Source organism: Megalops cyprinoides, chromosome 15 (genome assembly GCF_013368585.1).
Source record: "Megalops cyprinoides isolate fMegCyp1 chromosome 15, fMegCyp1.pri, whole genome shotgun sequence".
Taxonomy (NCBI): Eukaryota; Metazoa; Chordata; class Actinopteri; order Elopiformes; family Megalopidae; genus Megalops; species Megalops cyprinoides.
In genome coordinates, this window is record NC_050597.1 from 5,477,006 (window position 1) to 5,501,847 (window position 24,842).

The 24,842-nt window shown below is 43.2% G+C and overlaps 1 protein-coding gene across 4 annotated transcripts in view; it reads right to left on the reverse strand.

Annotated features, from left to right (window-relative positions):
* Positions 1-229: 229 nt before the first annotated feature.
* LOC118790084 (receptor-type tyrosine-protein phosphatase epsilon-like) overlaps positions 230-24,842 on the reverse strand; it is a 57,410-nt gene continuing 32,797 nt past the window's right edge. Inside the window, exons 3-22 of one of the 4 annotated variants that reach the window (XM_036546895.1) lie at positions 16,311-16,379; positions 15,826-15,922; positions 14,987-15,060; positions 13,493-13,543; positions 12,716-12,849; positions 11,960-12,050; positions 11,057-11,133; positions 10,855-10,891; positions 10,418-10,515; positions 9,281-9,400; positions 8,288-8,451; positions 7,181-7,316; positions 6,463-6,612; positions 5,944-6,037; positions 4,832-4,908; positions 3,395-3,529; positions 2,896-3,021; positions 2,321-2,472; positions 782-917; positions 230-369 (exon numbers count right to left, since the gene is read on the reverse strand). In XM_036546895.1, the coding sequence (XP_036402788.1) occupies positions 295-369; positions 782-917; positions 2,321-2,472; positions 2,896-3,021; positions 3,395-3,529; positions 4,832-4,908; positions 5,944-6,037; positions 6,463-6,612; positions 7,181-7,316; positions 8,288-8,451; positions 9,281-9,400; positions 10,418-10,515; positions 10,855-10,891; positions 11,057-11,133; positions 11,960-12,050; positions 12,716-12,849; positions 13,493-13,543; positions 14,987-15,060; positions 15,826-15,922; positions 16,311-16,374 (2,088 nt within the window). In that variant the 5' untranslated portion in view covers positions 16,375-16,379 and the 3' untranslated portion in view covers positions 230-294. Of the gene's footprint in view, positions 370-781; positions 918-2,320; positions 2,473-2,895; positions 3,022-3,394; positions 3,530-4,831; positions 4,909-5,943; positions 6,038-6,462; positions 6,613-7,180; positions 7,317-8,287; positions 8,452-9,280; positions 9,401-10,417; positions 10,516-10,854; positions 10,892-11,056; positions 11,134-11,959; positions 12,051-12,715; positions 12,850-13,492; positions 13,544-14,986; positions 15,061-15,153; positions 15,230-15,825; positions 15,923-16,310; positions 16,380-24,842 lie in introns of those variants that run through there. The other 3 variants (XM_036546896.1, XM_036546897.1, XM_036546898.1) reach the window with 3 other exon arrangements.

Here is a 24,842-nt window from a genome sequence, read left to right on the forward strand (position 1 = left end):
TACAACAACAGAACTACTGCAATGACACAAAATGCAATTAACAATGCCAAAGTCCATGACAAAATAAGTCATTCATTGTATCAAATTTTACATCAGAAACATTCGGTATTTACAACTGGCTTCAGATGAGTAGCAAGGATATATTACAATATGGTACAGCTATTACACATTTTAGTAACTTTATGGAAGTGCATAGAGAAATAGAGTATCATAATTTAATCCGGTAAAAAATGTCCTGACCAAATGGCATTATCCAAATAATGACCCCTAAAAAATGCATTAAGGCAGATTTCTTCATTTGAAATTGGCGTAGTCAGAGAAAATGTCAACAAAGTCTTGTACCACTCTATAGCAGAAGTCGTACTGTTCCTGAGAAGACAAAAAAAATTAGCAATCATTAGCAAAATCATCATCATTCAAAATCCTGTTTTGCATATAACTTGCTTCTACATTAGATTTCCTTCAAATCAGTATCATCATCAAGATCATCACATTCTTTCAAGGTGTTCTTCAACAGTGAATTACTGTTTTTGTATAAGAGACCTTAGCAAAGCAAACTTTTGCTTATTATATTTGTCAGTGTTAAACTGACTTGCCTTGGTACATATCCAGTTTAAGTGTTTTGCATTCCAGCAGTGCCCTACACAGGACTCAAACCTGCAAACCTCAGTTCCTTTACCACTGTGTCTCACTGCCCTCCCCATGCTTCTAAATGAATCTTAAGAGGGAATTTGGGCAGTTCCCCCTTTCCACCTTCATACAGCGGATCATTGATACATACCACGGTCTGTACCATGTGTGGCCTCTGCATGCGTAAGCTCTTCACAGTTTGGAAAACGTCCAGTAGACCCTCGGCCTTCACCCGCTCCAGGATGTTACTCAGGGCTATGAATGTACCAGTCCTACCAGCACCAGCACTGCCAAATGCAAAAGAGACAACATTTACCAGCAACACTAAACGCATTAGGACTATTCATACTCCCACCTATACTTTACCGTATTCAGCGTTGCGTTGCGTTTACGTGAAAGATATTTTTAACATACCCATTTAAAATACAGGGTAAATGGGTAAATGTATCAAATGGAAGCCCTTGCCGCTGGCAGTCAAATGACAAATGCAGGTTTATATAACTTTTTTGTAATAACGGTGGATCTATAAAACTTTGATGTAAGTATAAAAACAAGATTAATCAGGGTTTAAGTTGCTAATTGGAGCCGATGTTGCTAATGCACATGACAAAGCGAATTAGCTCCACCGCTCCTGCACTTCAGAATGAGTCAGTCAGGATAAACATAGTGACAAGGAGCTAAAAGGAGATCGCTAGGTCCCAGCGCACATTAGAAAGCCTTGCCTTCCTTTTAGTGGCTGATAATGGGAGGGTAACTCAGGCTGGTGACACCATTTCCTGCTCCGAGTTAAATTTATCAGATTAATTAAAGCCTGACTCAGGAACGCCTTCATGTTTATGTAGTTTTAATTGACTCTGAATCATAGGATCAGATCTGCGCCACTGGGCCCCTGGTGCATTATAAACGCTTAACCTGGAGCTGCACTCTGATCTGGACGCTTTCTCATCTTTATGGGGTGAGGGGACCCACGAGCGATTATGACGGGACACATTTTTTGGAGCCGAGGTCACAGACCCGATGAAAGTGAGAAACTCTCACAGAACACAGTGCAAGCAGAGCAGATGCATAAAATGTGAAAAGTACAAAAATATTCAGGATTTTCTGTTTCTTTTCCAGATGCACAAATGTTAATTGCAAATACTCTCACTGCAAAAGCAGACTTGGAGAATCTGCAGCTACTGTAGCTATGTCTGCAAAGCCATTTACATTGCTTTACATTGTTTATCAGATGCTCTTATTCAGAGCAACTTACATAGGTTAATTTTTACATGGTATCCATTCATACAGATGAACTATAACCTATGTAAGTCGCGCTGGGTAAGAGCATCTACCAAATAATGTAATGTAATGTAATGTAATGTAATGGATATTTACTTAGGAAACTAAACAGCAACCTTTCATTTGCCAGCCCTGCTCTTTACCATTAAACTACGCTGCTGTCCATTTAGACACATTTTGTTTCCATTCCACCACCACCACTGGATATGATCTCATGGGATCCAACTCTGAAGTTCCAGGCACCCTCCAACAAGACATCTCGCAAGCTCTAACAAACATCACTCCCAATCCAAGTATAATATCAACTGCACAAGTCCCTGCCAGTGACATTTATGAAAAACTAGCAGATATTTCTGTATTTAATGCTGACTGTCCATGGCCTGCCCGTAATGGACTGATCTGGGATCAGTACCTGCAGTGCACCACGATGGGGTGGTTCCCGGACTGCTGCTGCTGTTTCTGCACCGAGGCGATGATGTCGATCATGCCCTTCCCCTCGGCCGGGATGCCGATCTCGGGCCAGCCGTGGAAGTGAAAGTGCCGGACCAATCGCGTCTGCTTTTCCTGGCAACGGAGACACGAGTGTGTGTCACACACCACCGCTGGGACTCACACACTATCACACTGATGATTTAATATTATAAAGTGGTATTTACTTTGTGAGGTCTTATTAAAATATATATATATATGTATTGATGTGTGTACATAAAGTTCTAAATATATCATACATTCCGGTACCCGAACATGTTCCTACATCTCTACATATGCATATGTATGTTTTGTCTTTTTATAAAGCATCATCTTCATACATTTACATTTATTCATTTGGCAAACGCTTTTATCCAAAGCAACTGACCAGTTAATGCAGTATGTTGTGCTCAAAATCTGCATGACTACTTTCCTGCTTAATGAAATATTGATTATGGACCAGGCATTAAAGGCGGTGTTCCATTCTAAGGAGTGGGCACCACGGTACCCAGAACTCACCGGCAGGTATGTAAGCACCAAATCCCGCAGGCTAAAGGTGTCACACAGCGTGTCCCCCTTCATTTCTACACAGTAATCTCCATATGTTACAGAGCCCTCTGTTGGCCAGTACTGGAAACACTTGTCCTGTAAAGTATGAGAAATCGGATGTAACAATAACAGTATAATGTAATAATAACAATAATAATTTTCTGGTATTAACAAGGCAATTTGAAACATTTCATGGTTACCTTTTACATTATGATCTCTGTCAATGAACTTCAGTGAATACTCTGAATACAGTATTGCCATTATTATGGACTTTTATTTATCTGAATACATCGGTTTTATTGTACATATGTCATGAATAAAAAGCAACCAACTGCTTAAATTACAGACAGAATGAAGCTGGCAGGAAGAAGGTGTAGGATTTCTAACTCCAGCTTCCTTAACGTCACTTCTGACCAGCAGGTCTGTGATTGGTCATTCTTGGGGCGGTAGAGACCTCAGGTCAGCGTACCTGCTCTCTCTCCTGTAGCTCTGTCAGCATCACAATAGAGTGACACCTCCACTCCCACACCATCCTCCAGAAGTCATCCACCGTTTGGGACAGGGGGCCCTGAGTGGCGATGAAGTAGTCCTTCTGCCGATAGCCCTGAGAAAAAGGCAGACACAGTCAGAGCTACACTACAGTGAGGTCACAACACTGCTGTTTTTCCTTACTGTAGTCCATACAGCTGGACACTGAACCTAGCAACAATCCAGCAGACAACAATGCCAGAACTCTCATTCTAACCTTGTGATCTCACCATTACAGTCAGCCAGCAGTTACATTACCAGAAGAATCAGAGATAACCCTCAGATGACCTTTCCATTACAATACATTACATTATGTGCATCCAGAGCGACTTACATAGATTAGTTTTTACATGTTATCCATTTATACAGCTGGGTATTTACTGAGGTACTTGTTGGTTAAGTACCTTGCCTAAAGGTACAATAGCGCCACCCCAGCAGGGAATCAAAGCAGAAACTTTTCAGCTACGAGCCCTGCTCCCTACCACTATGCTACACTGCTTCACCCCCTTTAAACACCTTTAAAGTGTGTTTTCTCTAAAAAATACAATCTGTTCCCCCTACCTGTATACCACAAGTATGCATAAGTGGGAGACTGAACTGATTAAAGTTCCCTGGAACAATAAGCATCAGAAGCTGAAACACAGGGGAAGAGTCTGGTGAGACGTACCAGGCACACACTCCATAGATGGGCTTTACAAGGGTTTTTGGTTTTGGTTTTCAAACACCGCCTGGGTTTCATATTTCTCAGAGATGAACCCAAATGAGCAAATGAGCTCAAAATCTGCCCTGAACCCTACGTCACTGCTCTTATGTACTGCAGGGCTGGCAACTGCTAGCATTAACACTTATACAATCTGACACGCAAAAAAGGCGCTTTCATAATGTGAGTTAACACCCTCCGCAGCCTTGGGCTGGATTTTGGTGAAACAATGAGCTCAGGCCAAACTGAGCCGTTTCTTGCAGAAACACTCGCACCCACTTTTTGACACGAGCAGTGACAGGAACACTGTGTGTGTGTGTGTGTGTGTGTGTGTGTGTGTGTGTGTGTGTGTGTGTGTGTGTGTGTGTGTGTGTGTGTGTGTTTAAAGCTGTCTCGTGAAGGCTGAGGTGATAACATCTGCGCAAAGGAGCAGGTAGTCTGCGCCTGTTTCCTGCCGCCCTGGGTGATAACACTACAGCACTGTTCAGCCCACAGACAACCTGTCCACACCTGCCTATCAACACAAACGAATTCACTTGCACAGACATACCTGACTTGTAAAGACACAGTCACATAGGAGAAAATGCACTACTACTGCGAAATACTGCCTGCCCATGAACTGCGACACACATCTCTGTGCTAAAACTAAAAATGTCTTTACAGAAGCGGGGTACTTACATCTATGAAGGATGCATTAATGTAATCTGTGAATTCTTGGCCTCTTTTCATAGAGAGAATAACTCTGTTGAAGTCATCTGTGAACAACAAAAACAACAACCAAAAGGATTTAGTTTTGACAGAAAACGTATGGCTAAACAGTCATATAAAAATACAAAAGTACCTGGATGTTTGACTCAATGTATTTACTAAATATGTGTGCATCAAGGCAAACCACCATAAGGTTTAGCTTAATGCCCCTGGGTTTCTGACCACTGTCTTTGTTTTATATTAATGTAGTTAATAACTTTTTACTGTTCTGCTGTCATTTTCGATTATTGTGTTGGTGAGCGCTGTCTCAACTAAACAGATGGCCAAATTAGTCTGTGTTTTAAAATACCTGTCGAAATTCCTTCCTTTTCACAATGCATGTAAGACTGGACCATCATCACCACTGAGCGATGTGTCCCTATTTCATTCCAGTGACCCTGATAACAGTTTAAAAATGCAAACCATGTGCGGTCCTAATGACTGTATTAGAGACAAAATTGACACCACTGAGGAACATATGCCATATCTGTGGATACTGAGGGCTCCAGAGTCTGCAGTACAGCCTCCCCTTTACCTCAAACACTGATGCAACATTACATCAACACTGGCTTTACATTCTCCCATGAGCCAAGGGGCTCAAAGCGATTGATTTCCACCGGAGAGCCTGTGTTATCCCTAAGCTCATTATCACAAATTATAGTCAGATTTCTTCAGTATGTCTTCATGAGTGATAGAAATAATTGTGCTTAAAGGTAACAGTGGCTGGGTTGTTCTCTTAAGTACATACATATCCAATTTGAAGGTGACTTTTTAAATAGGTTTCCACAAGAAATTGTACAGTTGTTAAAATTATCCCAGGGAAAAGTGTTTCATTGGATATACATGAATAAAGTCACCCCTAACAGGGCCGATGCATTTCAATTATTTATTACTTATTATTTTCATTACTTATTTATAAATGTATGGGGATGTACAAACACTTTCTCTAGGTTAACCCGGGAAAACCTAGTAATTAACTCTAGGATTTATGCCAGGACCGGTTTGACCACATGAGTCTGAACAGTAAAGCTGACCGCTCTTACATGGTATAATCTGCAGAACACGGTTCTTCTTCATGTTGGCTGGAAGGTTCCCCATTCTCATGTTCTCCTTCATAATCCGCACGTTGGTCAGTTTCTGGAGGGATGACATGTTAAGCACCATTTTAAAGGGAAAACTGGTAAAAAGTTGACCCAGTGCAGAGCATTGGCTCAACCTTGCTGCTGATCACAAGCTGCTCTCTCTCTCTCTCTCTCTCTCTCTCTCTCTCTCTCTCTCTCTCGAAGAGTAAATAAACTGCATTCAGAGTGTCATGACACAGGAAGTCTGTTCTCAGTAAATTATGCACTGGCATATATGTGCTGCATATGCGTATTTTTGGGTGCTATACAGTCAATTGAGTTTGGCTGAAAAGATCCACCACTGGGGTGAAATACCCCATTCAGCCTAATGTCCCCCTCACAGCACAGCACACCCCATTAACAGCAGCGGAGGCTGAGGAGAAGGGAGACAGAGCTGCACCCGTGTGTGCGGGAAGCACACTGACAGCGGCCGGCCCTTACTTTGAACTCCTCCTCCAGCCCTACGCGGTCGAGCGGAGCGCACGTATTGTGCAGCTTCTGCAGATGGCCCTCCAGCGAGGAGACGTCCAGCTCCGTGTCTCCATAGAGGTAGTATTCCAGTAGGGCTTGGTAGATGAATGAGTACTGCATCTGTGGAGGAGACAGAGGCGAGAATGTCAAGCAGGAACACACAGTAACTACAAAAGCCTTTTCCCTCCATTGCTCCATGCTATTTGTGCTATTCGACACAGCACACTGGAAAGAGGTGTGTTACCTTTCTCTCCATCAATAATGCTGCTCACGCTATTTGACGCGGCGTACTGGGAGAGGTGCGTTACATTAACACATCTTTATCATCAATACCAACTGTAGGTGTTTATCACTAAATGGCCTCCACCCCTCCTCCAAATAGTGTTTATTTTTGTGTAAAGCAAAACAAAACAAAAAGCTACTCATGTTCTGGAATATTCACACGCTGACATTCTGAGTACAAAGACACATTATTAGTTGAGACTTATCACTTTGGAGAAGACCCATGATGCAATGTGAAGAAACTATGCGTTTGCTCCACATCAAACAGAATTTCTTATGAGGCTTGGTTCTCGAGGGTTGGGGGGTAGGGAGCTTGGGGGGCAAGGTGCCCTTTCCATGCAGTCAGGGAGGAAAGAATGCATTATGTGAATGATCGGAAGGGTGTGTGCTGTCGGAGGGCACTCACATCGGTCTGGACGAGCTGTGAACGCTGGTCTCGTATCCTGGAGATGAAGCCGAAGACGTCAATCTTCTGCTCCACGTGCATCATGTCTATCATGGCATCGATAACGATGAAAGTACCCGTTCGACCAACACCCGCACTGCAAAGAATAAACGGGGGGGGTTTCTGAGAATGAAACTGCATCAACCATCTTGTCTTCTCTGACATTTTGACATTTCGCAGAGATTTCTGGGTAAGACTAGACTTCCTTCCTACAGGCCTGCTGTTTCTATGCTACTAAATTGGAGGAGTAAAATGCTAAATGCTATACCTTAAGACAATATAGATACACAATAAAACTGACAGGACCCTACTATTCAAAGATTTGGGTGTTTTCTGCAATCTGATGCATAACAATGACAACAACAGCGGCAGTAATAAAAATAATAATAATCATATTATTATATATATATATATATATATATATATATATATATATATAGCCCCAGTTCCAAGTGAGCTGTATTCTTTCCCCTGCAAGGTCCTAATTGTTATGCTGAAACACAGTGAACACACGTCATGAGCCACGTTCACCGATGTGGTCCTGTCAGCCTTGCATTCTTCCTGCACTGACACCCCGATCTCGGCTGCCTTCTCCGGCCCCAGCAGATGGCCTCACGCCGCATGGCACTCAGCCCAGCGGTAACAGCTGGCTCCACAGAAGCATTCAGACCGAATTCAGCCCTGGCGCTGCCTGGGATTCCAGCTCGGGGTGTTAAGAACTAATCTAAGGGCTCCATTCAGCAATGAGAGATTCAGACGCAGCCACCTGCTGCAGCAGATACGAGCCGCGTGTTTCTGAGGTGCCGTTTTTCATCATGAAACGCAAGGATTTAAACAGTAAGACCCCCTAACAGATACAAAGGCAAACCAGGCCTGCAAGAGGAATGCAAGAATGCTGACAAATGGCTAAGACACTTGTTTTGCTGTTCTCGGGACGTGGAAACACTCACGGAACTGAAGTATTAGGCCACAGAGGCTGGAGCAACTATTCTTCAATACCACAACAGGCTGGTTCCACTACACATCACTGCCCGCCCCCACCTCCTGCTCACCCCCCACCACACCTACCTGCAGTGAACCACAATAGGGCCCGCGTAGGACGGGTTGACAGTCTTCACTTTCTTGAGGAACTTGAGCATGCCGATGGGGGAGAAGGGCACGCCGAAGTCGGGCCAGCTGGTGAAGTGCAGCTGGGTGACCAGCCTGGGGGGTTTGAAGCCTTCGCCGCCCTGCTGGAGAACACAAAACAAAACGGCCTGAAATTACACCCCCACCCAGCCTGGCCACGCACACAAAGGGAAACACCCCTCAGGTGGGACTTTGAAGAGTACGAATCACCCCAGAGCTCCATCCTCATGAGAGCGTCATGCCGTTCCTTTATTTCTTGCGGTAAACTGTATTAAACTACACCCATCACCACCTCGAAGTGATGCATACTGCTAGGGAAAGTTACCATGTCAGCCCTCTCTGTCACTTCTACATTGATTATCACTGTGATACATTATTCACTTAAACTGTTCTCCTACAGACTTACATCTACACAAAATTATGAATACAAAACAGACCAAAGTAACTTACATTTAGTTGTACATTCAGAGTTAAAGAGGGTGAGACAGAGCATCTCTTACGGACTGAAGAGGGACTTTTTTAAAGGCTCTCCAAGTACAAAACCAGAAAATGGATCTGCATGATGTTACCAAAGCAGAGTGCAACAGTTGAAAAAGAGGAGGCAAATTATCAGTAATGTAGTGGCTGTGTGGCAAAGTGTTTAGTGCAAAGCTGGGTTCAGAACTGGGAGGTTGCAGGCTCCAGTCCCAGGCTGCATGCTGCTGTTGGCAGAGCACTTGCGCTGCTTCAGTAGATATCCAGCTGAATAAATCGACACTAGGTAAAATGTAAGGTGTCTTGGAGAATGGAGTCCTTCAGCAAATACGTAGCGTAGCAACAAAATGACGGTTAGGCCCTTGTAATGGGTCACCCCTTGTGAAGAAAAAAAAAAATTCCAAATGGCACATGAAGGGGACAGACACCTGCAGGTAAAGGCTGCGGCACCTGACTTACATATTGCACGGTAAACTTTCGTATGGTGTAGTCCACCAGCACGGTGAAGTCCTCCACCAGAACCCTCACATTGCCATATGTCCAGCAGCCTTGATCAGGCCAGTACTGGTAGCATTTGTCCTGGCGGGAAAAACAAGCAATCAGAAAGAGCAAGCCATCTTCTGGATTCAGTCGGGTTAGCAAGTAATCTCAGGGGTATGAATCTCCAGGATTGCATTGGGGGAAATACAATACAGTGACCTCTTTATTCAGTCAAAACCACCAAGCTTTCTCAAGTGAAAAAAAGTTATTTTGCTGTAAAACAGCAACATTACCCTGGTTTTGAACAAATCCGATCTCAAAATTGAGACTGTAAAGACATCTCCTTATCTATGAATACTATTATCATCCAAAAATCTGATCTGTATAAGACGAACAATGACATTTTTTTTTTTCATTTCACAGATATAGATGGCTTCGCTCATATACAATTTTTACTTTATCCGCCATCAAAATTCAAGCATGCCAAACACGCACGGAGGCCCATGCACCTTAGCCATTCTATTAGCAGGTGAGAAAAACAGGAGAAGCTAAAGGACGCACAGTCCTCTGAGCACTACTTATTCCTCCATGCACACATGAAAAGAGTAGGTGCTGAATGTATTAGCACCCTAAAGGTGACTTTAACAGCACCGGATTGCAGTCATAAAGCTTAATCTGTTCCAGCTGTCAATCAGCACTGCAGGAGAAGGGGGTAAAACCATGTAATGACAGTTATAGACCAATTACAATCGAGCCTCTGACTCCTTCATTAACCATTATTTAGTCATTATTTCAAATCGCACACATTCTTATTGTAGTCTTCCCTCCATTCTGTTTTTTTTTCAATTTCTTTCAAAATACATTAAAGAATGTACAGCACGGAATTGTGGGAAGTAATTTTAAAAATCTTGAAACTTCCCCTGAAAGTGGTGGTTAAGTTTTTCCCAATGTTCCTGTGTTCAGACATGCAGTTAGAGTCCTGGTACACACTGGAGTGCATTCAGGCAGGAAACGGATCACATCAAAAGTTAACGTGGCATAAATGCATTCTGATTGGCGTACTCGCCCCTCGTTAGTCGAAGATCGTTATATCCTAATGAGACGCCCCGCCCTCACCTCTTTTCTCTCTTTCACGTTTGTCAGCATCACGACAGTCGCACATTTCTGCTCCCATATCATCCTCCAGAAGTCTGCCACCGTGTCCTGCTTTGGACCTGAAATGCAGCAGGTGGCTCAGAACGACACTCTGTTCAGATAACAATGCCATAGCAAAAAAAACAGAGCATCCGAACTGACCGCGACAGACATGGAAGAAAGCATCTGTAAGCCTAATTTCTATCGGCAAAGCGTAACACTCAGATGACCAAGGGGGATACAGACTACAACGCCTACATCTGAAGTAACGTTAGCTGCACACATACAAGGACCTGCATGGACACACACAAAACACACATGACCTCTATGCCATACCACAGATCACTAAAGACCACTAATTAACTACTAACTACTAACAATGACTGGCAATAATGACATAAAACTGTGCTCATCTTTACCTTGTGCTGCAATGAATTTGTTCTTTTCACTGTAGCCCTGGTGAAAAAAAGAACACATGACATATTTACACAACACTACAGTAACAAACACATTAAAGTAATACTGGAAAAACACATGCAATTGGTATTGTACAACACAGATCGCATGCATATATTCACGGGTTCCAAATGAACATGAGAATTAGGAATAAAGGGATCTTACATCAATGTATGAGGCGTTTATGTAGTCTGAGCCCTTAACCCCATCGATCTGCATTAACACAACCCTGGAGCTGTCATCTGTTTAAAAGACAAACACAAGAGCTGACAAAGGGTAACACCATTTGTGTGCACACACAAATTCCTACAAATATGAAATATGATTATTTATTAGTGACACTGGAATACTCCATCAGAAAATTCAGAGACCGAAAAAAAAAGGAGTTCAAAAATCAAACTGCAAAGATTAGGGTTAAGGTAAGGATTAGGGGTTAGATTGAATATTATCCTACAAAGTAAGCCACATCAGGCAAAGAAAACTCTTGCAACATCTCAACACTTTGCGCAATATAAAAAACTGACTTCTTGTCAGGGAGAGAGGGGATTTCCACAATCCCCCAGCACTAACATTGTGGATTTTTACACTTCATTGGCTGCTGCACAAACTGTAAAGGGAAGTTGTGAGGCAAAAAGTGCTGACTAAAAAAACCTCCTCCTAGTTTCATATAAATAAAGTCTGCTGTTACAGCTATAATATTACTTTCTTAGTGTACACATTTATTTAGTGTATGAGCTTTAACACACAATGTAACGCCTCTGTAATCCCTCATATGACACTGATATTCAGATAAGGAGACCAGTACGGTGTAGTGGTGAGGAGCAGGGCTCGTAACCAAAAGGTTGCTGGTTCCCTGCTAGGGCGCTGCTGTTGTACCCTTGGGCAAGGTACTTAACCCACAATTGCCTCACTGAATATCCAGCTGCATATTCAGGATAAAATTGTACCCTACTGCATGTACATTACTCTGGATACGAGTGTCTGACAAATGACAAAAAATGTAATGTAGTGTATTTGTCTTGGGCCAGCAGAATGACTCCCCACTGTGTGAGTTTATACAGGACTCACACGGAAGGATGTTGGGGTATCTGTTCTTCTCTTTGTTCTCCTCTCTGTTGGCCTCTTCGCAGGTTCCCTGAGTGGAGCCACTGGGCAAAGACTGGAACAAAACACACATCACAGGTTACCAAGGCAACGGCTGAAAGTGAGAACTACTCTTCTGCAACCCAAAACCGGGGCACAAAGGAACAGGGCGGAGCAAGCTGAAACCAGCCCTGCCAATCACCCAGAGTTTCAGCCCAACATTCTATTGTTTAGTTAATTCATGGCCTTTGGTAGTATTTTTCAGTTTTTTTTTTAACCAAATGAGGGAAAACCTTTTATTCAGAGAGTAATGATTGTTGATACACTGAATTCTAGGCAATAGTTTCAAATGTGGCCAAAACCAAAACAAAATACATTTCAGCAACTCTGGAGTTACTTTGCATTTTAAAGCAACTTCTTGTTACTGTATATAGTTTTGTGTATTAAAATACATTTTGCTGATGCGCTCATTCTTCCTTGACCTAAATCTGAGATGATAATTTTTCATAGAAAATATACATTGAAGTCCAGTTAGCTCAGCAGAGCACCTACAATGCATCTGTTCCATCTATTCAGTTCCAGGGTTACTGGTAGCTTTGTCAGGAAACAGACTTGTCACGTTTCCATTATATTTGAGTTGCATTTGAGCTCTAGAAGCACATTTGAGTTGCATTTGAGCTCCAGAAGCACGTTTGAGTTGCATCTGAGCCTTGAGAGCGTGCGTGAGAGGGGGAAACGTACGTTGAACTCCTCGCGGAAGAGCTTGCCTTCGTCCGCGGAGCGCATTCTGTATTCTCTCTCTAGCCGGTCCACAGGGATGGGGAGGTACTTGGACACAGAGGGGGATTTGGGGAGCAGAACCACGGTCTGCTGTTCTGTAAAACGTCACAGGAAAAATGTCATTAAACCCACACCTACACAAACGGCGGAAAAGGGCAGAGCCATGAGAGGTTAGACCTGATCAGATCCACAGTAATCATGACATGTACAATGTCAATGCCTGCATATTATTTTCAATCAACCAAAACTCAGGACCATCAATGAGCTTTTTAAATGAAAAGCTGATTTGAATCTTTGATGCACAAACCCTGATTTGATTAATCCACATGTAGAACTGTGAAGTTATGTTTTGCTTTTATTGGTTAAATCTTCGGGTGTTTATTGATTTTGGGGTTTGGATTTTCAATGTAAAGGATACACATGAATGTTTAAATCAATATAAGAAAAGAATAATCAGGTCCATTTGTCATACAGCACAAATTTCATACTTTTCTGTGATGCTCTTTCTTACATTACAATAACAAAGTCCATCTTGAATTTGTGTATTACATGTACATGGTCATATGCAACTGTATATAAACGTCTATTAGAAAGAGCAGCCAAGTTCATTTGTTGAGAGCGATTTGATTGGGATGTCTTGAGACCTTGGGAGTATGAGAGCCTCTATACTTCTAAACAGAGAGATCAGATTTAGGAGGAATTTTAAGGATAGTGCAGAACTTTGTGCCCCCCACCGACCTGAACGCAGGCACCTTGGCAGGCATCGAGGACGGTCTTTGCTAGCAGAGACTGAGGTGATAGAGGAAAAGGCAAGCACCACAAGAACTTCAGAGCAGTTTGTTTCAGCAGTGCACGTCAGCCTCACTGCATAGGCATGCAGACAAAGCCACTCACGATCGCAATGAGCCACATTTTAAAAACATAACACTCAGGAGCAAGTAAAATTGAAAGAAAAGGGGAGTTCGTTCTTATTTACTGCACCCTAGCCAGGCAGCTACATCTTGACCAAACAACTTGGCTAACATTGGTAGCAGTCTTGCACTTAGCTTGCGCTGAGCTCAACACGGAGGCATTTTCAGTCAAAATGGACTGCTCTCTCATTTCAGCCTATAGGCCAAACACAGGGGTGCGCAGATCAAGAGAATTTCACTAACTTCATTAATAACAGAACTGCAAGTGGTGTTTTTCAGTAAAGATGGGGCGTGAGATTTAAACAATTTGTACACAGCGAAAATGTGAACAAGGGTGCCCATAGTGCTGTTATTTCTCTTGGCTTCAATATCACTTCCTGCTGTCCAGTTGACAGGGGGCATATGAGCACATCATGTTTTGGGAAAAATTCTGCTGAAGTTTCATCCACTCATGGGGGTTTTCAAAAACGAGAATACCCAACTTTAGGCATTTATGAAAATGTCACAGTAATTTGCAACCAACAAGATCAATGCCTTAGTTTCCATTAGAAACATACAAAAACAAAATGTTTTACTGCACATGGTGAGTCATGTTCTTGCAAAGAAAAACCGCAACATCATATTTCTCCCTCTGGCTTAGTGCTGCTGTGTTTATGAGTTTACTTTAAGCACCTGGAGAGCGCGCATGCCTACAGGAAGCAGAAATATTGGTATCCAGAGACATCAACTAGGTCAGTCCATCTCATAGATTCACTCTGCCTTTTGATCTGATATAAACCACTGCAAGTAAACATAGGAACTTTCCCCCTAATGTCAAATACAACTCAAGCAGTGTATACATATGCAATCAAGGCACACAACTGCTCCTCTGTGTATACAATGGCAGGAGGCATTGGAAACCCTGATCTATCACCTAATCATGACCAGGTTAATGGCTAGCTCTGGATGAAATGCCTTCTTCATGCCCAAAACAACCTTTCAGTCTGTGCTTTCAGCCATGGGCTAGCATTTCCATCATTTTCGAGTATACCTTAGTTGAGGCGTACTAAAGTTTTACTCAGCCTAAAATGTCTTGTTAATAATCAAACCTAAAAAAAGACAGTGTAGCTTCCTCTTCATCTTCAAAAATTACCAAGTGCTAAATATGAATTAACAGGAAGCAAAACTTTAACACTTTTGAACACTTCACTCAAGAAGACCCTGAAGTCACATGCTTTGAAATGTGAAGTCTGTGAGATTGTTTAGGCATTGCACTGGTACTTACTGTATAAAAGTGCACATACACGGGTGTATGGTCAGGTCAACCTAAAGGTAAACTTACCTTGCTCTTCCAAAAAGCCATTCGGGAGCTTCTTGTCACCTGTAGTGACATCTGCCTTGCCATGGTTCCTGAACCTGAGAGAGAAAGAGAGAGCGATTCAGTACCTACGCTCAGACCTTTTTGATTCAGCCACAGTGTACACACAAACACAAAACGGAACAAAATACCATCGGTAAACTAAGAGTCTGTTCTTTTTCATCAGCGTCCCAGATTAGCTCAGATCACAGACAGCGCAGTCCTGACAGAGAGAAGCATAAGCGTTCGCTCTGGCCACCCTCACCGCTTGCTTTCATTTCAGCCTCGTGCAGCTGCCTCTGCTCATAGCCACACCCAGGGGGAGTGAAACCACAAACGATATCGCCCCACAAACCACAGCAAGCCTGCACAGCTCTCACCTGGGGATGCACAGGCCTGCGCTCGTTCACACCCACCTGAGGACGTACACAGCCTAAACTCTGCGACTTTTACCTGAGGAAACGCAGCCTGCTCTGAGACTCTCACCCGAAGAAATGTAGTTCTCTCTGTGGTTCTTACTTGAGGAAATACAGCTCTCTCTGTGGTTCTTACCTGAGGAAATACAGCTCTCTCTGTGGTTCTTACCTGAGGAAATACAGCTCTCTCTGTGGTTCTTACCTGAGGAAATACAGCTCTCTCTGTGGTTCTTACCTGAGGAAATACAGCTCTCTCTGTGGTTCTTACCTGAGGAAATACAGCTCTCTCTGTGGTTCTTACCTGAGGAAATATAGTTTGCTCCATAACTCTCACCTGAGAAAGCGCACAGCCTAAGCTCTCCAACTCTCACTGGAGAAAGTACACCGCCTAGGCTGCCTGACTCTCACCTGAGGAAGTAGACAGCCAGGAGGATAATGATGATAAGAAGCAGGGATATCACCACCACAGAGGGGAGGACATGTGGGTTGGAGGAGCTAGAGTCTCCTGAGGACAGAGTGAGGGACAGCATTCAACAAAAAGCTGATAACAGCAGACAAATACAATAAGCCATGTTTCACGTGCAACACATTACATTCAAATATATACCAACATTTTGTTTTTGAAGAACATGCTGGCATTACGAGGACCTTGTTTGTTTAAAATCACTCACATTCTTCACTGTTTCTTTTTTTTTTTTTTTACCTTTTCTACAAACTAGCGCAAATCAGCATTTTAGACACAGGAATTCAGCTATCATTTTTGCTTCAGCCAGTGCGCGAAGCAGAAGAAAGTAACAGTGAGCAGAAGCGCGCTGATGCGTCAGAGCTGCAAACTGAGCCGCACAGCGTGCGCGTCTGACTTCCTTCCCCTTTTCTGCTGCCTCCGCGCTTACCGTTCGGCCCGTTCGCCGTTGAATTGTAGGAGGCGGTCGTTGTGAAAAACAGGAGCGGGACCATCGTGACTGCAGAGAGAGAGGGAGAGACGGAGAGAGGGAGAGACGGAGAGAGGGAGAGACGGAGAGAGGGAGAGAGGGAGAGAGAGGGAGAGACGAAGAGAGGGAGAGACGAAGAGAGGGAGAGACGAAGAGAGGGAGAGACGGAGAGAGGGAGAGAGGGAGAGAGGGAGAGAGAGGGAGAGAGAGGGAGAGAGGGAGAGAGGGAGAGAGAGGGAGAGAGAGGGAGAGAGGGAGAGAGGGAGAGAGGGAGAGAGAGGGAGAGAGGGAGAGACGGAGAGACGGAGAGAGGGAGAGAGGGAGAGAGGGAGAGAGGGAGAGACGGAGAGAGGGAGAGAGGGAGAGACAGACAGAGAGAGGGAGAGAGAGAGAGGGAGAGAGAAACAAGACACTGCTGTTATAATTACAGTTGCTGTAAAGCGCTGCAACCACAGAGCAGTTCTCATTTATTATCAGTTATTGTAGTGCTTCATATTATCAATACTACTGCTGTACGCACTGTGCTGCTCATTATCAGTCTTACTGCTGTACGCACTGCGAGCACTGCACATCTGTACTCCCATTAAAAATTCTGCTGCATCCATGCAAAAGTCATCACTGGAGTCTGCACTGGATGATGCTGTCATTTTTACTGCCAGGATACACATTTTTAATTAATACATTTACAATTTTACAGAAGTCTAACAATCTGAGAGAAAATGCTCACTTTTAATCAAAAACCTGTTGAATATATGATACTGTAATGGGACGTCCACATAAAAACTGTGGCAAGTGAATTCAATAGAATCATACCAGATTCTTCACACATAAACAACAACTGTAGACTTAATTACATGAAAACACTGGCTGACCTCTTTATCAAGATTTCTAATGGATATAATAAATTATCTCTACTCATGATGTAATGAACTGTTGATCTCTGCTCATGATATAATTAAATGCTGATCTATAAATGCATAATGCTTGTTGCAAATACAGCATAGTTTTTTTTTTTCCAGATTTATACTGTTTTGCAGAGCCGTCAAGTGTGATGTCATGCATTTCATTAAGGATAATTACCCACACAGAGATTATTACATCACAGCAAGCGTTACATCACAAAGGACATGAACCCCACTGTGGGAATGGGGTCATTCACACATATCCCCACAGCTCTCCCTCAACCACTCCCAACTACCAAAACCAAAACCAATCTAATCTAATTGTTATTCTAATCTGTGGTTCGCAGGCGGGTCCATGATTGGACTTTATTCTGTTCTTAATGTTCACAGTAGCAGAACAAGGACAGGGGAGAAACATACTGAGGTGAAAGAACATTTTGTTCAGGATTTAATAATGCACTAATGTCCAAGAATTAAAAGAAACTCCTTTTAATGGGGATTATGAGACCTTCAAACATCAATATTCCATGCCATTTCTTTACTTGAGTCTGAAGAAATTTCTAAGACTCTTGATCACACGGTCAATGTTGCTGCTCCCTTGTTTCACTATATCTATTGAGGCATACCTATGTTTGATGCTATATAATGAATAATTTATGGACAGAGAAGGATTACAATGATATTTTTTGACAAGCAATAACTTGAAGCAAGATCAGAATACTGAAAAATGTAAGATTGTAATGCTTCAAACATCCACAAGAGGGCAGCAGGCTCACAGGCAAACTTGGCAGTTGCACATTTCACCATGAGAATTATCTTTATCTTCTAAATGTGTATTGAGCTATTGCTCTGATTCTGACCTCTAGCCTTTCATATTATATTCTGCGTACAGAATGATTAGCCTTTGGCAGACAGGATAAGACATTTGCTCATATCTGAAACTGGCAAAGTCTATATCATCTGATCAGCAATAATTCCCACAGAAGTAATTACTCAGACATCCAATTACCTGCATATTTAGAGATATTTGTGCAGTACTGAAGGGGTCCTCTGAGGACATCACATCAACCAAATGTCCTTAATCATGGCTGCACAATGAATGAATATGCATCAGCTGAACGATCTTATGCTATCTGGGGCAATGTGACTAGACTGTCATCTCGCAGCCAGCTCTGGAGCCAAGTTTTGAATATTCAGTGACACATCCCCTGCTCTCTGCACCATGAGAGCACACACCTCCAGCTGACGTCATCACAACAGAGGGCGGAGCCCGCCTTCCACGCGGTGCCACGAGCCATCCTTTCGAAAAGCACAACGATGAGCCAGGTCCCTTCCTGTCATCTATATGTCTTGTCCTGCACTCACCTTAAAAAGGTTGGGGCACAAGCAAAGGAACATACAAAACAGGCTGCGGGGAGGCAGTGTAGCATAGTGGTTAAGGAGCAGGGCTTGTAACCAAAAGGTTGCAGGTTCAGTTCCTCACTGGGGCACTGCTGCTGTACCCTTGGGCAAATATCCAGCTGCATAAATGGATAACATTGTAAAAAAAAAAAACTGTAACCTACGTAAGTTGCTCTGCTAAAATGCCAGCAATGTAATGTAACGTAATGTAACGTAACGTAACTGCGTCCAGCACAAACTGAGTGCACTCACAAGAACAAGCCTGTCTCAGCTTTACTGTCAGGTCTCACTGAAACCCGTGGCCCCGGGGCCCCAATGTTCCCAGGTACTGTGAGATGGAACGTCAGCATGTTCCCTGTCCTGTCCTGGGACAGTGTCTGGTCAGCAGCAGCACGCTCTTTCTCATTTACTAATATGATTCCACAGGGGTTAAATTGGGATTTGTTATGTGAGGGGGGCTCTGTGGTTTCAGGGTTGCCAAGGGTGCACGTGTGTGTGCGCATGGACTACAAAATCTGATTGATATCATTTGACAAACTGTAAATAAAATATAACAAGGTGAGACAACTGCTTTGAATGCTAAAACGCTAATCAAAGTCATTCTAGATACTGCTGCCAGTGCGCAAAACTAGAGCTGATGACAATAGAATCTTTCTGTAAGTGCACTCTCCTGTGTATCTGTATCAAATATAGCAATGGTGTTACCATTAAAGGAGAGAATAATAATACAAAGTAATATGAATAGAATAGTCATTTTAATAGTTACATTAAAGTGTAATTGATTTACATCTTACAATATTACAATATACACAGGCTGCCAACTGTCCCAACACCTTTGAAAAGTCATGGAAAGGTTTGGAAATTTGAAAAGTCCCATAAAATTTCAATCACCATTTCCTTGCAATCTTGCTAACCATAATCTATAGATAGAAAGGTGGAAAAAATGGAGAAGCAACTACATGTGTACTCACTGAAGACACACTATCCCAACTAGCTAGACAGAAGAGTTAATGTAACAGTTAGCTAGCTACCAGATTGGAGGCAACCTGCCGCAAACTTACATCTTACATTGACGTTAAATTATCATTTAGTAAAATCGAAACATTGTTTAAACAGAATATCAGAGCAATTTACATCAGAAAAAAAAATCATATATCCACCTATGGAAAAACAGGCATTTCCAATGAGTCAGGGTTTGTTCCAATGCTTCAATTCACTGTTCTTAAATATACTGTAAATATACCATTAAGCCCAATTCTATCAGAATAAGAAACACTGTGACTACTTTAACTAAAATATTAAAGTGCATCAGTTAGCTCCTTAGCTGGCAGCTGTGCAAGCAGACTAGCTCAGAAAGCTAACATTAGCCTATAATAAACCACGACAGGGTGGTGTGATGCGCCCCCCGCGGCGAAGCCATGGTGAAGGTGAAGGATGGAATCCAACACCCAATGCTGAAATGCAAACGGACACGGAGAGAGGCAGGTTAATACGCAGCTCTTCGGACAGAGGAAGCCGGAAATGTAATAAAAGTCAGCATTAGAGCTCAGGCAGTGCCATTAAGCCCAAGGTAATGCAGACACAGTGATAACAAGGCTGATGGGCATATCGCTTTATCGTTAGCCTGAGACAGACAGGGCTCTCGCTCCTGCAGCGATGTTTAATTTGCTCCAAGGCCCCGCCGATCGAGCCTGGATACAGACATCCCAACGCCTCATTCCTTTACTGTAGTCCCAGTAAAATCAGGCTAGTGGGGGGATTTTGACTGAAGTCTTTAAAAACTTAAAGGGGATTAATAAGGTCTTCAGATGGAAAGCTTTAGAGTGGAGTTTCTGTTTGGGGAACAAGAGAGCACTGGTGGGCATAGGTTATAAATACATTTTACAATGACACTAAGAGGGATTTCTTCACACAGAATTATAACATGGATTAGCTTGTTAGTTTCTGACTCAACAATAAATCCTAAGATCCTTCAAGACCAAACTTGATAGCTACAGCTTCGCTCTACATGTATAGTCACCTTAATCTGTTTCTCATTGTTTTGTTTTTTTTTTTTTTTTGTGGAGGACAATTTCATTTTATTTTACAATATTATTATATTACTATATGGTCGGACTGATGGGTCAGTAGTATTATGTATGAGGTATTAATAAATTCCACCTGTGCACAGATTCCTTCATCAAAAGGTACAAGTGCACTCAACTCCAGTGCAAGCCTGACTGAATACAACACTTTAGTTTGCTTCAATGAACATTACATTCATGTATTTGAAATGGTTTTCGAAGGCTGCGTGAGGCTGGTGTGAGCACACGATTCCGATGAGTCTCACTGGGACAACATTGGGACCACCCTGCTCTGTATCCCAGACACGCACCTAAGCTGGTTTATATCCCATAAGCATTTAACATGCCACTATAACAGCAAAACCTATAACGTATCACAGAGCACTGGGCCCGTGGAAGACAGGGCTTTGTAACAACTAAGAGCATGCAATAAAGCGTTTAATGTATCAAGTGAGAGTATATAATAAAAGGCTTAATGTAATGAGTAAGAGTATGCAAATAAGGGGAATAATGTAACAAGTGAGAGCATGTGATACAAACACGGCCGAGGGCCACACCTCCGTGCGTGAGATCCAGGCCCCTCTTGCCATTACCCAACTTACTCTGATCACCAGTGCTGTCACCAGCTGAGCAAAGGGCAATTTCCCCCTAACTCCATGGGCCACAACGCTAGTTAAGTCTCAGGGAGTGACTTCACCGCTGAAAATGCTCTGCTACCTGCTACCTTACTGGCTTTACACAGGACTCACAGGATACTACTTTCAGCTCTGTTACATGTGCAGTAAAGGGAATAATGTATCGAGTGAGACTGCTTTAACTTCCAGGTGTTGTATCCAGATACAGACTGTAAAATTAGACCACCTCGGCTCCGACAAGAGGGTGACCAGACACCATTTCAGTAAAGCCTGCTTCCAGTTGGCTGAAGTGTTCCTTGCTATGGTTTCTTTCACAGGACCACTACATTACATTACATTACTGGCATTTGGTAGGCGTTCTTATCCAGAGCGACTTGCATACATTGCAATTTTTTACAATGTTATCCATTTATACAACTGGATATTTACTGAGGCAATTGCGGGTTAAGCAAGGGCACAGCAGTGCCCCAGTGAGGAATCAAACCGCTCAGTCCTGCTCCTTAACCACTGTGCTACCTGTTACCCACAGGACATAAATCTCTCTTTCTCCCTTCCGCTCTCACAGTTGTGTCATATATCAGAGCAATGCAGTCTGAACATGCGGGTGAAGATTTATGTTTCTCCACAAGCCCCATGACAAGCCCACCTTTGGTCATGTGGACTGTGTCGAATCTGTAATAGGGCGGTAATTTCTCACTTGTCATTAAATATGGACATCTCATTTCACTCATCTGTGTGGTAACTCAGATTAGCCACTCTGTGGCAGGCATGCTATCAGGCCTTTACAGCAGGGGAAAGGATTTGTTTCCCATTATAGCATTGCATGTCTACTGCATAAAGACCTTCTGCAAAATTGTATCATACAATGTGTAAGAGTTACCGTATCATTATTCTAGCAAAATCCCCACTGAGTGAGCCTTCTGAATGAGAGAGCCTATTATTTCTTTGATAAGAGCTCCTGTGACAGTTCCTCTCTGATATCACGTGTCAGTATGGGGTTTGGACCTCCTGAGGGTTGCGGTCTGATACCTGTGCGCGCGCACACACACACACACACACACACACACACACACACACACACACACAAAAGCAGAGTGGCTAAAATACTCCTTTGCAGTCAAAAACCACAGGCACACAAATATACACACATTCTGCTGTACAAAGCCACAGAGCACATGCAGACACTCAGACACAAGCACACAGTGATGGGACCATGCTCTATGTGGGTGTGTGTGTGTGCGCGCATGTGTGTGTGTGTGAGTGTGTGTGAGTGTGTGTGTGTGTACGTGTGTGTGAGTGTGTGTGTGTGCGTGTGTGTGTGCGTATGTTTGTGTGTGTGTGTGTGTGTGTGTGTGTGTGTATGTGTGTGTGTGTGTGTGCATATATGCATAAGTAGGTTAATGTGTATGTGCATGCTGCAAACACTGGTAAGCACCAGCCTTCACACAACACTACAGGGCATGGACGGAAAATGTCATGCTGGGGGGATGGTGTCCAATCTTTCTCCTCTCAGTAATAACCTGACTCTGTGGACACCTGCTCCACATGCACATCCATGCCAGTGAGACAAGAGCTTTTCATCTGAACGCTGACATCCTTTCCTTCCCTTACTGTGTTTATGGCAGACAGACAGGCTGGAAGACAGATGGGCAGCCAGGCAGACACACAGGTATTGTAGATGGATACTGTAGATAGACTGACAGATAGATATTAAGTCCTAAAACCATGTCAGTGCAGAGGTGACCTATAGATTACCCACAGTGATGCCTGGACTTCATCACATGACAAAATTCCAAGTCCAGATTTCACACTATTGCTACTTGCCTTCCAACAGTAAATAACTCGCAAAGCCCACAGAACAGAACAGAAGTCTTTTTTTCTGACACTATGCAAACGTTTTAGGATCACTTAGAGCATAAAAAAGACACTTTTATAGACAGTAAATGATAACAATAAAACTGGGCTTAACTATACTTGCTGTTGATGTCAAGAGCAGACACCTTTCACCTGCTCAGTAATCACGTGTGAATATCTCCACACGTCAATCGCAGTAACTTCTGTGATTCTGAGCAGAGAATAAAGACCCTTCTTAGGAGCTACTCAGTGCGTGTAGGCTATTAGGTTCCTAAAAATCCGCCAGAATAAAAACATAAATGAGCACAAAACACAGGCCAAACAGATGTGAAGAGAGAGAATGGCTGCTCAGTGCCTGCAGTCTGTTTTCAGGTCGGCTTACGAGGGTGTAATAGAAATGTTTTCAATTTAGAGGGATGAATCACATTCTATCCGGATTTTCCCTGGGTGTGAGAAAATCCGGGAACGCGTGGGTGAGGGCCATGGAAGGTGGAGGGATAATTAATCTGTCGCACAAGCAGAAAATCCTACCGTTGATTTCTATGTAGGCATCTTTCCCACACCGAGAGCCTCTACTTTAAATACACACATTCACACCTAGTTACATTACCTCCAGATTAAAAAACAAGTGTTTAGGAGACATATTGATTAATCTACTGTTTGCCATTTTAAATGCAGAGGGAATATTTCATCTGAGTGAGCAAAAGGCCTGCCAAACAGTGCAGGCCTGTGAAATTTCCTCTGAATGCTGGGCTGTTCTGGGGGTGCTTAATGCCAGCTCAGGGCGGTATGAAACAGAAGAAGCAGACAGATGAAAACGGAGGAATGTGTCTGATTCCCACAGGCTGGTATTCATCAGACGAAATGTGCTCCAGACCCCCGGGGGGCTGAGGGGTGGGGGGGAGCTAGTCGGGGGCATGCAGTCGTGCAGAACAAAGCCACCACTGCTTGACGGTGGAAAACAGGACATGCCCCTACCAGAGAGCCAGAGCACTCAAAACATTCACCCATTCATTTATATACAGTCATTTCACGGACAGCCTCATCTAGAGAAACTTAAACAGTGCATAACGTGTAATGAGGCTGATTAATAGTAGTTTTGGTGCAAAAACCCATTCATGACACGACTGAATCGAGACAGTGTGTAACACAGTGCTACAATCATCTTACTGTTACGCACTAGTATCATAGGGAAGGAGACAACGTTAAATGGGCCAAACACAGAGGCACTGTAATAGGAGTCACAAGATGCAATCTGCGGCGTTTCTTGTATATTTTAGACTGCTGCTTAATCTCTCCCACTATTGATAACCAAACATTGCTTATTCCCTGGAATCAGATGAAGGACTGTGGTCCAACAGCAAACTCATTTGTTTTACACTCTCTGTGTCTGGCCACTGTATCGTCAGTATCGAGATCATAGCATGAAAAATAAAAATGCCTCCTTCCCCTTTGTCCCCCACTGGGAACTGAGGCTGAAGCTCAGGTTAAATGCCTTTCCCAATGGTGCAACAGCAGCTTGGTTCCTTGCATTCGGGACTGCCATCTGGTGGTTACAATGCTGGCTCCCTGAAAATGACGGCACAGCGCCAGTGACATAGCTCACGCCACCACGCCTCAGTTTCCATTGCTACCATC